Here is a 17409-nt window from a genome sequence, read left to right as displayed (position 1 = left end):
TCATGAACGGTGTTACAGCCACAACAAACAAACTCAACTTAAAGGGTAACAACCTTTTTTTTTCAACCTGGAACCCTATCTTCCTATGTTTTTGTGTCTAAGTGACTGATGGGAACAACAATCTTTGACATTGGTCCAGTTTTAAGCGAGATCGCTGCAGTCGGCAGCGGCGAAACAAGCTACAATTGAAGTTAAAAGGGGAATTGTCCAGCTTGTATTTACCTTCACAAAAGTGCTCGTTTTGCCACTGACAGGCTCAGATTAATATTCTAAGTGTCTGACAACATTATGGAAAGGATCCCTTTAGAGATAGAACTTTAAAACTTCTTTGAGACCTTTCTGTTTAACCAGAAACAGCTCTGAAGTCGCTAGCGCTAAACCCACCAGACTCCATTTAAAAAAGCAAAACTTTTAGCGTGTATAGAGCCAACATATTTTCACATGTAAACCGGTTAACTATGTGTTTATTTCAACCAAAACTAGAGTTGTGATGGTTGGAAAAGTGGAAAGACGACCCAAAACGCCATTTCATAGTTTTGTTTTAGTTTCTGTTGACTTTGAATGAAGTGTATTTTACGATGCTAAAATAGCTGTTTATTCACATGGAGTCTGGTGGGTTTAGCGAACGCAATTTCGCGGATGTTTTTAAGTTTAAAAAAAGGATCTTACTCTTTGACAGAAAGGTCGACCTCCTTAGAAATCTTTTCCATAATGTTGTCAGACACTTAATACTAATCTTCATTCATTCATGTAGCTTGTTTCGCTGCTACCGACTGCAGCGATCTCGCTTAATACTGGACCAATGTCAAAGATTGTTGTTACCATCAGTCACTTAGACACAAAAACATAGGAAAATAGGGTCCAGGTTGAAAAAAAAAAAACCGATAGTTACCCTTTAACATCCTCATTTTTTGTCTTAGATTCAGATTTTTTTTTAGTTTTTTAGTTATTTAATGAACATAGTTCACGGAGCCTGAGGCCCATACGATTTCCGTTGCCAATGACTACTTCTGTTATTGTTTTTTTCACATGATTAAAAAAACGAATAAGAAGAAACACAATTAGCAGAATGGAAAGCTGCTGGTTTCTCCCCACAGGAGCCGGGAGGGCAGAGTTGAGGGTCATCGGGCAGAATTTAACTCACCTGCTCTGACTGCCTCCACGTTTGTTTTGGTAACATTTGGTTTCCATATTTACACCATACAACATTCCTCTCAATCATGCATCACAGACACTGCAATGTTACCCATCTCTACAGAGTTTTCACTGTGGTTTGTGGCTTCTCAGAATATAATCTCAGAATACGTCTTCAAAGGTGCAATTCATGTGTGGTTTCCCCTTTCAGTGTCCTTCCATGAGCCGGGTTGTGACATACTAAATGAACTCATATCCATATATACAGATAAATAGAATTTTTAACTTATGACTTTTGAAATAAAAAGTGATTCAAACAGCTGAATCTTAACATGAAATAATGCATTTATGAGGAACAGATGAATAAAAAATAAGGTACTAAATGATGAAAATGTGAAAATAACACCATTACTTTCAACTTCCTTCGATACCTTCGACAGTCACTGAGTCTAAACCCCCCCAAATTTTATTTTTTTTAGCCTATAATAGACAGGACAGCTGTAGACAGGAAAGGGTGGAGAGAGGGTGAAGACGTAGCATATGGCCACAGTTCGTACTCGAACCCTGAGCCGCTGCGTCAAAGGACTGACCCTCTGCATATGGGCACACGCTCTACCGGGTGAGCTACCCAGGCGTCCTAAACCCAAAATGAAATGAAAAAATAAATGAGTACAAATGGTTCTTACAGATTTTATTTTCCATTTTTTTTTATTGTAGTTAGTCTGGATCAACGGATGTACATTTCCAGGATAACTGCCTGACATCTGGTGCGCGGCTCACGCCGGATGTCGGATGTCTTTATCTGCAGATGGATTTTTGCTTAGTTGTCATGGAGACATTGTAACTGTCATCACGTGACCTGAATTGATTTTTTTTTGGTAGGAAATGTACAGAAAGTGTTAATGAAAATGCAGTCTACATCCACGATGTTCCATTTCCGGGATTGCTCCGTTGCCGACGGAAATTCCACCAGATTTCACTCCTTTAGGCCGGATGTCCCGTTACCTTCCTCTTTCTTTGTATTGGAGTTCTAAACTCAGGTGGATTTCTGAGGACTATGGTTAACTGCTCCTCAGATCTCTGCAGGGTAAATCCAGACAGCTGGGCGCCCAGATAGCTCAGTTGGTAGAGCGGGCGCCCATATATAGGGGTTTACTCCTCAACTCAGCGGGCCCGGCTTCAGGTTCGACTCCAACCTGCGGTCTTTCGCTGCATGTCATTCCCCCCTCTCTCTCTCCTTTCATTCAGCTGTCCTGTCAATAAAGGCCTAAAAATAATCTTTCAAAAAAAGAATCCAGACAGCTAGCTAGACTATCTGTCTAATCTGAGTTTTCTGTTGCATGACTAAAACTACTTTTGAACGTACACGTTCCACCAAAACAAGTTCCTTCCCACTTCGAAGCTGCCCGGACAAGTTTTTAAATGACAGACATTTCCTCTTTCTTCACTGAGAGTCTGTTCCCATGAGTTTCATCACTCGCAGTTTGGTGATTACAGCACGATCACACGAGAGCAGGCTGAACAATTTAATTTTTTTATTTATCTCCAACAATCAACAGTACATTGTAAAAGAAAACAAAAGCAGATAAAAACACAAACGTAGACAAATCAACCAAAGAAAAAGAAAAGGATAAGTTCAAGAAGGATCAAGCAGAAGCATAATGCCTAGCCTATGTTGTCCTGCCCCTACTTCCCAATATCATATTATTACAGAAAAATAAACAAATAGATATGCACAGTGCTGGAATGTAACAAAGTACATTTACTCAAGTACTGTACTTACAAATATTAGATACTTGTACTTTACTTGAGTCTTTTCATGCCACTTTCTACTTTTTACATCTCAGAGAGAAATATTGTACTTTTTACTCCACTACATTCATCTGACAGCTTTAGTTACTTTACAAATTAAGACCTTTGCACACATGTAGTTTATAAAATATGATGTTTAATTATAAATTAAACTACCCAACAATATAACGGCTGAAATGATTAGACCATTAAACACAGAACAGTTTGGATCGTTTCCAGTTTCTAAAATGTGAGGATTTTTCTGCATCGACTACTTTAACTTTTAATACTTGAAGTACATTTTTCTGATGATACTTACAGACTTCTACTCAAGTAACATTTTCAATGTGGGATGTTACTTGTACTATGTACTTGTAGCAGAGTGTTTTTTTGTTTGTTTACAGTGTGGTATTAGGAGGCCTACTTTCACTGAAGTAAAGAATCTGAATACTTTAGAGTCCAGAGTCTGTCACATATCTCTCTCACACACACACACACACACACACACACACACACACACACACACACAGAAAGCAGTGGGCGAGGTCTGGGCGGGACTAGGAATCCACTCTCTTGCCCAGACTGTCAGTTTCTGCCTGACAGGGACAGAGAGACACCACAGACACTGATCCAAACGCCAAAAAATGGAAAAAGGAAAAAGTAGAAGAATACAGAGACCAGAGCAGGTGTTGTACGGATAGCATGGAGTTACATTTAAGAGGATTTGTATTTTTCTTGGACACCTACCTGCAAGTTTCTGCCAAAACTTTAAAAGAAACTGTCTGAATCAACTCTGGATTTTGTATTTAGGCTACACACTTTCTAACTGAACAAACGTCTTGTGGATTATAACTGAAGACTCTGTTTGGACATTTTCAATTCAACTCCAGCTCTAGTGAAAGTGCCACCAGCTGATTTTTAGTTCCAGATTTTGTATCTGTGTTTATTTTTGTCGTGCTTGTCATCTTAGGAAAGTTTAAATCTGTGTCTTTGGAGTCGAAGATTTCAGTACAACTTTCTGACTTTTTATTTCCTTGTTTCATACTCTCTCTCTTATCTATTTGTTGCATTATGTAGAACATGTCAAACATGTTCTCAGAAGTATATCAGAGTAGTCTTCAGGGATGACCGGCTGTTTTAATGTTGGGAATGACATCAGAGTTTCAGTGAGAGCACAGTGAGTGACTGATCTCTCTGTGAATGGACTACACACACCCCCTGGAGCTTAACACGGCATCTCACCGCGTTGCGTAGAAGTGGATCACAAAGGTAAGAAACCCATGATGATCCCACACACTTTATGTAGAGCACATGGGTCAAACTCAAGGTCCTCGCACGTTTTGATGCGGGCCGCATATCACTTTAGCTTCACAATACGTTTTGGCCGACCTAGATGTACGCCAAACCAAAAAGATGGAATGTTTTTTTTGTAAAACTGAATTTGCGCAACACTCAAAACTAAATTTGTCGACTTTGATGGCGCGTTTCAGGCAACCCGTAACTCGTGTTTTCACAACCTTCTACCCGTGAAAGTGCCCTGGAACGGCAGTCAAACCCGTAACTTACTACTCGTGAACTTGTACCAGATTGTTGTTCTCCCAGTTACAGTTTTTGACGTGACACACACATAAACAACAATGGCGACCCCTGTTGATGCTGTACAGACGCCGGTGATTAACGGTGAGAAATATAAATAAATAGACATAAATAGGCAACGTAAAGTAATTCTGCACATTGTAATCAAAACAATACACATACGATTGTGTACTACTACAGGTTATGTTTATTAAATGAAGCCCAAAATATGTCGCCGACTAAAAATTGCTAGTATCAGCTAGCGCTAGCTAACGTCAACGTTAGGTAGCCACTAGCTAACGTTAGTTAGCCTAACCTGAACCCTGCCAACGGCACAATGTTTAGCTAGCCAGCTTTGACGGTGTGCCAAATGTCATTATCAGACGCCCAAATCTGCTACCAAGTCGTGAGTCGTGACTTGAAGTCGTAACTTACGGGCTAAAAATTGTGGCTGGAACGTAGCATGAGACTCAGACTACAGAAGCAGAGAGTTTTCATATTCAGGCTGTGAGTGGGCTGTGTGGTAGCCTGCTTTTAAAAATGTAATCGGAATGATTGTTTTACTTGATTTTTGCTGACTTTTTAAGGGCTTTGTGTCGAGCGAACTGTAAGTGAAAATATATGGGACATGCAATGATACAGTCAAAAATATTTAACTTTTTCGATGAAATAAAAGCATGTCAATAAACTGTGAGTGAACAACAAGTAAACAATGTCTGGCCCCTAGATGTCAGTCTCATTTTCCAGTGTGGCCCTCAGTGAAACTGAGTTTGACCCCTCTGAGAGAATGACGACCTCAGGAATAGAACTATTATCAGTCCAAATTCCCCCAGCACAACCCACTCTTTTACAAAAAACTAAATGCTTATTTCTTAAAAAAAAATGTTGTCTCATTTTAACACTTTATAATAATCTTTAGGGCAGGGTATCGCCAATTATTTGCTGAATCAATTCGATTCCGATTCACAAAGGGAAATTTTAATTTCCCCACTGGGATCAATTAAAAAGTATAAATTATTATTATTCAGGGGTGTGATTCTTCCGGATAATTCCGGAAATCCGGCTTTTCTGACCTGAAAATGAAGCTCTCGTAAATCATGCAAATCCGCTTTTTTTTTTTTTTTTTTTGGGGGGGTGTCGCAAGGCACAGGTCGGGGGTATTGGTAAACATACTCTGACTCATGTCTTCATATCACTCCGCAAGTGGTCCATTAATTTGTCACGATGTAACTTCATTCAAAGCAGAGCTTCACCAAAGAGCCTGCAATCGTTGCGGAAGGTTATTTGAATAAGAATTTTGGACGTGTGGGGGCGAACTATCTTCTTAGCTGAAGCCGACAACGGGACAATATTGTTGCATGTTGGCAATGCAAGCTGAAGCGATGTAGCAGATGACGTTGAGAAGTTGCAGTGAGGAATATTTTAGGAGCACCATTTTCGGCAGTGCAGAAAGGTAGTGGCCCACACTAACTTAGTGTTGAGCCGGGAAACATGGCTAAAAGAGCTCTACAGCGAAAAGATGTGCTGGGCAAGCCGTCAGTCGGTGAAAGCTAACAGAAGCTAGCTGGCGTAAGCTGACAGCTGACCAACGCTACCAAGTGATCGGCGGAGACAGGGAGTACATGTATTTGAAAGAGTCCGGCAGTTGTGGTAGACGAAGTCGGGATATTGGATGGAGAGTCCACTGAAGTCCACTGCGGTCTGAAGGGCTAATCCTCGCTAGATCACTAGCTAGTCGGGAGGTTGACAGCTAACGTTAGCCAGCTGAAGCTAACAGTCGATCGATGGTGAGTAACGTACGTTACACAGGCTGGCAGCAGCACAGAGTCCAGAGTTGATAAGTGTGTGTGGGGGGGGGGGTAGAAAGGTGTTGAGAATGACCAACACCTAATCTTAAACTTAGTGTAGCTACTTAATTTGCTACGACCCGATCAGAGGTTACTTAAATTGAGACGTTCAGTCAAAATCAATCATGTCACCTTCAAACGGGATCTCTGTTTGCAGGGTTCAGGCTGTACCCTCCCGGTGATCATGCTGCTCTGGGGGACTGGTTGTACAGTGAGAAGCCGCTGCTGACCGGCGCAGAGCTCTGCCGGAACTCCGACTGCTGTCTGTCCGCGCGGCCGTCTGACGGCATCAGTATTAAATTGAGACAGTTTTATTAGCGGTTAAAAACGTCTCGCGTTAAATAGTAGTCTAATTCGGTACAGTTGGTTTTAACGCCTGATGCGAAGTGTAGGCCTATAGGAGTACACATGAAAACCCTGAACAAGCAGCGTCGCTCTGCTCCGTCTTTCTGCTGTGCCCCATTCACGTAGTAGTTTTACACTATGTAGATTAAACTCTGCAATTAATCCGCGGTTCACATGTATGTATGAACTGTGGTGGTCCGTTACACTGTAGGCTATATTCAACATCACTGATTAAGTAGCCTAAGTCAATCCAACAACTGGACTTTAGGGTCAAGTGTTGTTGTATCCGGCCCATGTCCCGGATGTGAAAGCCTCCTTACTGGACTACTGAATATAATAATATTCCATTATATTTTGTATTTTGAATTGTTACCTGCCACCAGAATTTTGTGATTTCCTTGCAATAAATATTGACATTTTTACCATAAATTGGTGCCTAAAAATGTATCAGAATGCAGGAATTGAAGTCTTTTACCCTCAGAATTTCCTGGGGGAGGACCCCCAGACCCCCTCCCCCCCCCCAGCTTTGTGTGTTCCCGCAAAGACAAATTCTGAGCAAGGAAAAACCCTGAAGTATAATCACAGACAGCCATAAAAAACATTTAAATTGCAGAGTTAGTTATAACTTAATATGTACAATGTCAACAGAGAAACACGGACAATTGAACAGACAGTGACAACATACATACTACATACCTACATACTGTAGAGAATGACAGTAACAGCATACAAACGGCATAAATAAAAATTTGTTATAAATGTGTGCTCTTTAAAAAGTAGAAAGCATTGTTTGCCAGTTACATTAAATGTTTAAAAATCCGTAAATGTCCGTGGGTGGGGCTGCATGGGCGTGGTAATGTGGGCTGGTGTGGGTGGGTGTGGGTGGGTGTGGGTGTGGGTGTGGTAGTAAGGAGAGAGAATAGGAGAAGGAAGTTTGTGTGAGGTGGACCTGGTCACCACAGACCCAAATCTTCTCAGCTGTTGCTACTGTCATATGCTGCACTGTCTCTTCATGTGGCACTATTATTATTTATATTATAACAAGGTAATGCAATGTGTGATCAAGTGATGACTGATTAACAGTAATGTAAATGCTAAATGCCCTAATACCTACATATCATGTAAGACTCAATTTCTCCATTTCTTTGCACAAAACTCTCCAGAAAGTGCCATTTAATGGTTTATTTTTTTTTTAAAATGAGGGGGGGAGGGGGCTGTCGCAGCGTCATGGGTGCGCCGTATATTTTCCTGCTTTTTTGTCCTTTGCCAATCACACCTATGATTATTGTAAGAAATATCTGTGTATTAACAGTTTTATGACTATGTTTTAACAGAAACTGTCCATAGACGGTTTGTATTTTTGTTTTTTAACATTTTGAATTGCATCATTTTGTGCCCCGACAACTCTTCGGGAGATTAGAGTCCACTATGGTCGCTTTTTTTCGGTGTTTGGCGCTTTTTGTCGTCATTTTGTCATGTATTTCTGACGTTTTCTTCTTTTTTGATGTTTTTAAAGTTTTTTTCCAACGTTTTCAGAAGTTTACTAACTGAGCAGTTTAGTATGAGACTTTTAAATGACAGGAAATGTTCCGTATTTTGACTGGAGCTACATACAACATTTCTGTTTTTAATGACAAGACAAAGTAAAAAGGGTAACGAGCCGCCAGAACTTTTTCTGTTATTTTACGGATTTCATTTTTAGAGCAGCGATCTTCAACAGGGGGGTCCCGGGACCCCTAGGGGGTCCTCACAGTTACAGCATGGGGGGGGCCTCCAAATTATTGTAAATTGTTTGAATTTTTTTTCTTCAAAAAACGAAAATGTCTTCACACGAATCCAACATATTATTAGCAAATATAAATCAACCAATTTGTGAAAAAACCCACTGATGATATGCTCACTATCCACAAACTATCAACATGTATGTTTAACATAAAACATGATTTATAAAATCATGCCAACAATTCTTATTTTAATAGCTTAGTATTCTATGCATACATAAAACATGTATGTATAAAGGCTTTAGGCCGCCCTACACGTTATTGTAGGCTCAATTTAATATGCAACTTAATTTTATACAATATATATAGTAGGGGGCCCTGCTCTGTCTCTCTTACAGTTAACCCTTGTGTTGTTTTCCATTCGACCATGCATCGTCCTCTCATCCTCCCCGGTCAAAACTGTCAACACTTTTTCTGACGTTTTTGTCTCTTTTTCGACATTTTTGGCGCTTTTTTCAATGTTGGTTTTTTTTTCTTTACGTTTACGTTTTTTACTACTGTGTATACACATTACTAACATCAACTTATCAACTTATTACCACTAGTTTTACACTTATTGTGTGAATTTATGGTCAATAAACCTAATTTATAGGAAATTATACCAAATTCTTGAATTAAAAAAGCAGAAATTATGAATTATTCAGACTAATATTAAAAGAAGGATAATCACAGAAGGGTATATGTCAACGTTCAGTCGGGATACTGTTTCGAAACATTTTAATTTTATTTTTTCAAATTGAATAAAACACCCTAAAATTCAATGAAAGTGGAGATTGGATCTTTCGTTGCACTTGTGACGCATGTTGTATGGAATCATCTGTGTTATTTTTAGGTAATCAAAATTAGGTTGTTAAAAAGAAACCCAGATAGATAGATAGATAGATAGATAGATAGATAGATAGATAGATAGATAGATAGATATAGAAATTTAGAAAATGGGTCAAATTTGACCCGAAGACAACACAAGGGTTAAAGGGTCCTTGGCTTAAAAAAACATTGAAGCCCGCTAACAACCTCAGGAATGTAGGCATTATCAGTCCAAATTCCCCCAGCACAACCCACTCTTTTACAAAAAACGAAATGCTCATTTTAAATGTTGTTGGCGTGGCTCAGGTTAAACCTTTTGTGAAACATGAACAAGCACAAACAATGAACGCCGTAGAACTTTCGTTTACTATCCAGTTTGACAGTCGGCAAAAGAACATAAATGAACTACTTTAACTTATTTTTTCTTCGGGTCTAAATTACGTGGTATCAGTTCGGTGCATAAACCTGAGTACTTGCCGATACCAGTTTTTAGGCAGTATTGGAGGCTTTTCCGATACTGGTATCGGTGTCGGAACATCCCTAGAAAATAGTGCCCAACAAATACATTATTCCCTCGGTGTTTGAGTAACGTTTGCCTGTGAGCCACAGACAAGGTAGGGAAGTCAGAAAGTATTGAGGGACGGACTCACACAGTGTTGGTTTTGGGCTTCTCATTGGATTTGTTGACAATAACAAAAATATGACTCATTGCAGTGTTTTCCCTAGCTTTGTGGAAGACTTTTTAGAAGGGGGTTTAGGCGTCCTTCCTCAAGAAAATGTGACGTTTATCAATAAACAAAGATGCAATTTCCCCATTCATTTTGTGTCTCTTTGTAGTCATGTCTCCTTTTGGTCATTTTTGTTTTCTTTGGGGTTGTTTTGGGTCTCTGTGGTCATTTGGCGTCTCTTTGTAGTCGTTTTGTGTTATTTTGTGGTAGTTATGCGTCTCTTTTTCACATCACTTTGGACCGTTGTTATCACCATATCTGTGTGTGAAACAGTGGAAAAACTAGAGCAGATAATACATTAATAACCCTCAAAAAGCTTAAAGGCAAAACTTGCTGAAGAAGTCCAACTACAATCATCATTAGATCTGAGAAAAGTCTTTTAGTTACATTCATTAGGCCTATGTGCTGCCCAAAAATGTTTCATTGTGGAACAGGAGGCTGTTTTAGCATCAGCATTATTATTATTTAGAGCAGCATTATCTAACTATAAATCAGTGGTGTATTCTAATGTATTGTAATGGGTGTACTATATATATATATATATATATATATATATTGGCCAGAATCTGCATTTGGGGGAGGGGGGGCCATATCATAGTGAGGGGTCTGGGTGTCCTCCATCAGGGAAGTTTTGAGCATCAACAATTTCATTTCCTGTATACGGATACACTTTTATGCATCTCTTTACGGTGGAAATATCTTTATTTAGCTTATGTGAAGAAGACAAACACAGATGACAATTCAAAATATATCCAAAATATAATGGAAAGTATGTTGTTGTGTGTCATTGGGCATTTTTAAGTGGGTATATGGAAATCCTGGAACTTTCTTAGTGATGTATACTGCGTATACCTGCATATCGACTTATTAACAACCCCAGTGGTGAAATGTGAAGTACATTTACTCAAGTACCGAAATCAAGTAGAGGTACTTGTACTTTACTTGAGTCTTTTCTTTTCATGCCACTATCTACTTCTACTCCGCTACATCTCAGAGAGAAATATTGTAGTTTTTACTCCACTACATTCATCTGAGAGCTTTAGTTACTAGTTACTTTACAAATTAAGATTTTTGTACACAAAACACATGTAGTTTATAAAATACAATGTTGTATTATAAATTAAACTACCCAACAATATAAGGGCCTACAAGTCCAGCTGAAATGATTAGACCATTAGACACACAACTGGTTGGATCGTTTCCAGTTTCTAAAATGTGAGGATTTTTCTGCATTAAGTACTTTTACTTTTAATACTTTAAGTACATCTTCCTGATGATACTTACATACTTTTACTTAAGTAACATTTTCAATGCAGGACATTTACTTGTAACAGAGTATTTTTACAATGTGGTATTAGTACTTTTACTGAAGTAAAGGATCTGCCTACTTCTTCCACCGCTGAACAACCCACATCGTTGTTGGGAAGCAGACATTTTCTAACTGCAGTTGTCCTGAGTGAGACCGTGCTGTTCTGTCGCTGACACTGACCTTTGACCTCCGCATGGAAACGGGGCCAGAGAGAGAACACACTCTCCTTCCAGGGATCCATAAAGTATTGATTAAACCCTTTTGAACTCTGAGCTGACCGATTCATTGATCTATACACAATATGACCACACACACAGTGCTGATCGTTATTAGAGTCCTGTAGCAACCATTGCTATTCTTACTTTGACACTGTTACGTAACTGAGGCAAGGACACTGGCTGTACTTTGTCAAATACCGACTAAACATGCATGCGCTGTAAAACTCTTCACTATACATTTACAGTAATATACTGGCAGCAGCTTGGCCAGTAAACTACTGTTTATTTACAGTACGCGTACTGTTTTTACATTTTAAGCTATTTTACTGTAAATAGACAGTTTCTTACTGTATTATTTGAATTTACAGTAATATCCTGGCAGCAGTGTCGCCAGTAAACTACTGTTTATTTACAGTAGTACTAGAGGATGGATACCCGAACCGAGCCCGTCAGGACCCGTCGGGACCCATCGGGACGGGCCGGGTTCGGACAGATATTTAGAAATGATGTTCGGGTTCCGGTCGGACTCGGTCACATCAGCGCGATAAGGCATTGAACATTTTAAATTTAAAAAAGCTTATTATGTAGGTGCGAGCCTGTGTTAACGTGCGCTTATTGCCCCGTGTGTGCTGATGCCTCATCTGTTGACATTTCCGAATGCCTTCCTACAGTTGCTTAATAAAAGCGGGCTTTCCACACAAACAAACGTACACGTGTCATTAGTATGAGAAAAAAAAAGATATTTATGTCGGGCTCGGACATAAATATCTTAATGCCTGTCAGGCTCGGGCCGGGTTCGGTTACTGCTCTGTCGGACGCGGGCCGGGCTCGGACAGAAAAATTCAGCCTGATCTGCACTCTAATGCGTACAGTATTAAAATTGTAATCTATTTTACTCTAAATAGACATAGTTTCTTACTGTATTATTTTAATTTACAGTAATATACTGGCTGCAGTGTCATTCCCGCCTTTTCCTTTATTTTCCCAAGATGCATTGGTATTAACAGAAAATACCTGTAAGCTGTAACATTCGCAGATAGCGCTGTAATATTTTAATTTTCTCCCAGAATGCATTGCCATTGACGGCATTATCCTGTATAACATTAAAACAGTACGATACCGCGAGATGTTAGCTGTAAACTCAAAGGTTCACAGTGTGGGCATCAGTTGTACGAGTTCCAGCATGTAATAGTTTTGAATTTTCAATTAGTTTTTATTTTATTTTAGTTTTGGATTTCATTTTTTGTTCAATTTAAGTTAGTTTTTTCAGAGTGTGTTTGCTAGTTTTAGTTTAGTTTCAGCTTTTCAGAAAAGTTTAGTTTTAGTTTGTTTTTGTAAGGGTACAGGTACAATGTGTCAGAAGTATGTAGCTACACATGCACAGTATAGACATGATGAATAGATGTGGTGTTTAATGTTAAATCTTTGCACTACTTTAGTGTCCGATGTGAAGCAATTAGAGCACAGCGCCATCTCATGTCGAGTCAGTTCTAGTCTCGCATTGCCTGACCCATTTCCACAGCGCTGTGGATGCATGGTTCAACCTGATCAGCTCTTACCAGTGTATCTCCGTGTGTACTTCATCCACAGCAATCCCACCAATCGGTCCCAAAACGTCCCAGTTAGAGAGGAAATGCCGTAAACATATTCTTTGTAAATCTTTACAATCATTCACCAAAAGAACCAAGCAGGCCTGCCTTGTTGCACGATCTAAATTTTCTTCAAAACTTGACATTTATTTTAATCACAAGTTTATTGTTGTTTCGTGAAGCGAACAGAGTTTAAGAACGGCAACACACAGGCTACATTTACATTGCAACATTTTGTTTTTTAAGCAGAGTTTAGAGCCAAAAGTGATCTCCGTGCATTCAAGTGTTTTTATCTCCAGTAGAAGAACTAATCTCAGGTTAAACTAACACGCCTAAACTGCATATCTTATCAACATTTTGGTATGCTGGGCATGTGCGTGCCAGGGTAAACGGGAGGCAGCATGTATACTCCGCAGATGTCAGGCAAATATACTGGAAATGTACTTCCGTTGATCCAGACTATGGATGTCATGATCCCCCCGTGGATCAATGTTACTGATTGTGGAGATTCGCAAACTTTTCTCTATTTACATTTTACTGCAGAAATATCCAGTGGTGGTTTAAGTACATTCACTCACATACACTGTACTGTACTTAAAGATTGAATATGGAACATTTCGGCATTAAAATGCCTAAAAACGAATAGACCCCTCTTATGTATGTTGTTGAGTTGTGTACTTACATTGTCCAAATGTTTCCAACAATGTTCAAACCCAGAGAAGTCATTTTAATCATTTGGTCGCCGTCTACAGTATATGTTAGAAAATGTACAGGGAAAGTTATTGAGTTGTGACACTGAGCACTTGCTGTATGACTGTGAGAGGACCTGAGGATGTTGCTGTTATTCACACAACTACACTGAAACTATTTTTCGTGGTCCAACATACCAAAGTGCTGTTTCAAACCCTAAAATAAATGACCAGACACAGGAGGACTGTGAAAGAAAGAAGTGCATAAAACCACACCTTATGACTCAGCTGTGTACAAGACCTGTTCCAGTTGTGCTTGTTAATCACACCCAAATGTGTGTGTATGTTTGTGCGTGTGATTGATCATGTTTGCGATGATGAATAGGAGACAACTGTTTGTGCAGCATTCACAGCGTTAGACACATGTTCGTGGGTGTGCTCCTTTAGCTCAGTTTGGTTTTTTACATTTTTTAGCAACTTATCAACACTTAATTCAAAGTCAAAGCCAATTTAGAATTTGCTGCAAAATGACAATACACAATCAGTACCAGGAAGTAAATAGTCTGGATAAACGGAAGTACATTTTCAGAATAAAAAGATATCCCTCACCTTCCTCTCTCTGTGTGTTGCTGTTCCCTTCTCTTCGGGAAACAACAAACTTTGAGCTAGCAAGATACACGCTGAAAATGAAAATTTGGATGTTGCAACAAGGCAGGCCTGCTTGGTTCTTTCATAGAATGATTGTAAAGATTTATAAAGAATATGTTTACAGCATTTCCTCTCTAACTGGGACGTTTTGGGACTGATTGGTGGGATTGCTGTAGATGAAGTACACACGGTGATACACTGGTAAGAGCTAATGAGGTTGAACCATGTATCCAGCTAATTTAAATAGCTCACGTTACTGTATTGTGTGAACGTTTAAAGGCATACTATGTAACTTTTCCCTCTTTGGTCCCCCTACAGGTTGTCTCATTGGAACTACAGCTCGCGCGGCTGTAGTTCCAATGAGACAACCTGTAGGGGGACCAAAGAGGGAAAAGTTACGTAGTATGCCTTTAACTTCATTTGTTTTGTATGTAGCGTTTTCTTTTGCAGGGTGCAAATGTTCCACCAAAACATGTTCCTTCCCGAGACTATTTTGCAGAGCCACCGTCGCTGCGTCCGGAGCTTAGCGCCGCCCAAGACGATTGTGATTGGTTTAAAGAAATGAAAACAACCCAGAGCGTTTTTTAATTCTCCTATCCCAGAATGTAACTGTGGTGTAGTCAGACCTTACTCCACAGAGATGGGTCTGGCAATGTGAGACTAGGGAGTAAATGACAGCACATTTGATTCATACTTTTTGTCTTCCTCCTTTAGTCAATACTTTGCCGAAGTAACCATGGCGTCCCAAGGGAAGCCCAGCCAGGGGCGTGGCATGTCCTTTCTGTTTCCTTGCTGCTACAAAGACAGTGACCAACCAGAGATCACCATATGTGATAACATGAAGACTATGGCTGTACTGGAGCCCACCCTGCCCATGCCCCCCCTTCAAGAGCTGGACTCAATGTTCACTGAGCTGGTGGTGAGTACAAGTCCGTGTTCCTACTCCGAACATTATTCCTATGTGCCTTCAAACATCCATTCAAACAGTGTTTTTCTTATGTTCATCACTCTATCTTCCCATCCTTTCTTTCTTTCTTTCTTCTACTTCAGGATGAACTGGACCTTACAAATGAGCACAGAGATACCATGTTTTCTTTGCCAGCAGAGAAGAAATGGCAGCTCTACTGTAGTATAAAAATGGTAAGACACTATAACTACTAGGGCTGCATTATATAAGGAAAATATGAGATAACGTTGTTGAATATCGCGATAACAATATTACATGCGAGAGTAATAAACCGATAATAAAGTGCTCAGTTCTCTACTGAATTTAAAACAAATGAAAGGAAATCATGTCCAACATTCTTTTATTGAACAAATTGAACATTGAATTGAATATAACAAATACTTCTGAATTACCTAAGTATTGTGGTGCTCCAGCCTACAAATTGTATCCTACGGACTAAAGAAAAAAATCTTTGTATTGTACAGATCCTTGAAAAAAATTGCACTATAATCATTTAAAAACAAAATGATTTTAATATTTTTCTAGGAAAATACGAATAATGATACAAAAATAAAATTCCCTCCACTATCGTGGATTATATCGTAATTGTAATATCAGTCAAAATAATCGCAATTAGATATTTTCCTCACATCGTTTAGTCCTAGTTAGAGAGTAAGTGCTGTAAACATATTCTTTGTAAATCTTTACAATCATTCCCCAACAGAACCAAGTAGGCCTGCCTTGTTGCACCATCCAAATTTTCTTCAAATCTTGCCAAAACTTTTCAGCGTGTAGCTTACTGGTTCGAAGTTTATTGTTGCTTCCCGAAGCGAACAGAGTTTAAGAATGCTGCCACATAGAGAGTGGAAGGCGAGGGACATCCTGCGCAACATCCAGCGAATATTGTGGAAATTAACTGTTGTCTATTACCCTGACCTGTGTGTGTGTGTGTGTGTGTGTGTGTGTGTGTGTGTGTGTGTGTGTGTGTGTGTGTGTGTGTGTGTGTGTGGGTGTATTGCAGGAGGCAGAGGAGAATAAAGGAGCAACCAGATGGCCAGAGTATTATATTGACCAACTCAGGTCCATGGCTGCTGTGAGTAACACAGTCTATTCACAGACACAGATTCACAGATTCAGCTTTATTACCAATTTCCTTTAAAAAAAAAAAAAAAAAAAACATTAAACACATTGATGATTTTTAAAGGCACTTTTTTTTTTTTTTTTTTTTACAATTGCTTTTGAATGACAATGTTCATTTAAATGTTATTGCAGTTTATTGTAACTTTATTTCAGCTGATATCGCAGAGTGCAACAATCCTACATTATAAACCAACATTTAGCTCCAGGGGCCAAAAGGACAGAGCCCAACTCTCTTCATTATTGCCTCATATGTGAAGAGTTGTGAGGCATTATTTAGTTTGACCCGTCTCTTTTCCAGAGGAGGACTCTGCTGGCACTGGAGGATGAGGAAGAGCAGGGGAGACATACTATCGTAGATGGTCTAAAGACAGCACTGCGGACGCAGCCAATGAGGTACAATTCCTGCTCTAACAAACGTTATTCTGAAAATGTAGACATACATAAGACTTTATTACGGGTTCATGGTCCAATAAAATGACAGCATAATACATACAACAAATACATACAGTATATAATCCCAGGGGCATAGTACAATTTCATAATATAAAATATCTAAAAAGAAATATATGTAAATATATCCATCATCTATACTGTTAAAAATAAGCATTTGTGCCACCGTCTTCAAGCTGTAGTAAGAAATCTTGTGTATAAACGAATCCGCTGACTTGATGCGTCTATGAATGAGGTTATCTTGGTCATATCCAACATCAGATTCAGTATTGTTCGTTGTCAGTGTCAGATATGAAGTGTATTAACTTGTGCAGACACCATCTAGGCCTTTTAAGTAGTATTCTCAAAGCATCATTATATGCTACCTGTAATCTTTTCATGCTTCCCTTGTAATTAACCCACAAGTGTGCAG

At 39.3% G+C, this 17409-nt stretch overlaps 1 protein-coding gene across 1 annotated transcript in view; it reads left to right on the top strand.

Annotated features, from left to right (window-relative positions):
- The first annotated feature begins 3504 nt into the window (after positions 1–3504).
- The window catches only part of daam1a (dishevelled associated activator of morphogenesis 1a), a 33130-nt gene continuing 19225 nt past the window's right edge, over positions 3505–17409 (top strand). The window contains exons 1-5 of the mRNA XM_031321450.2: positions 3505–4194; positions 15176–15380; positions 15512–15601; positions 16429–16500; positions 16846–16940. Of these exons, the coding sequence (XP_031177310.1) occupies positions 15198–15380; positions 15512–15601; positions 16429–16500; positions 16846–16940 (440 nt within the window). The 5' untranslated portion in view covers positions 3505–4194; positions 15176–15197. The remainder of the gene's footprint in view (positions 4195–15175; positions 15381–15511; positions 15602–16428; positions 16501–16845; positions 16941–17409) is intronic.

Source organism: Sander lucioperca, chromosome 18 (assembly GCF_008315115.2).
Source record: "Sander lucioperca isolate FBNREF2018 chromosome 18, SLUC_FBN_1.2, whole genome shotgun sequence".
NCBI lineage: Eukaryota > Metazoa > Chordata > Actinopteri > Perciformes > Percidae > Sander > Sander lucioperca.
Note: the sequence above shows the minus strand (reverse complement) of the source record. Positions and strands in the feature narration are given on the sequence as shown.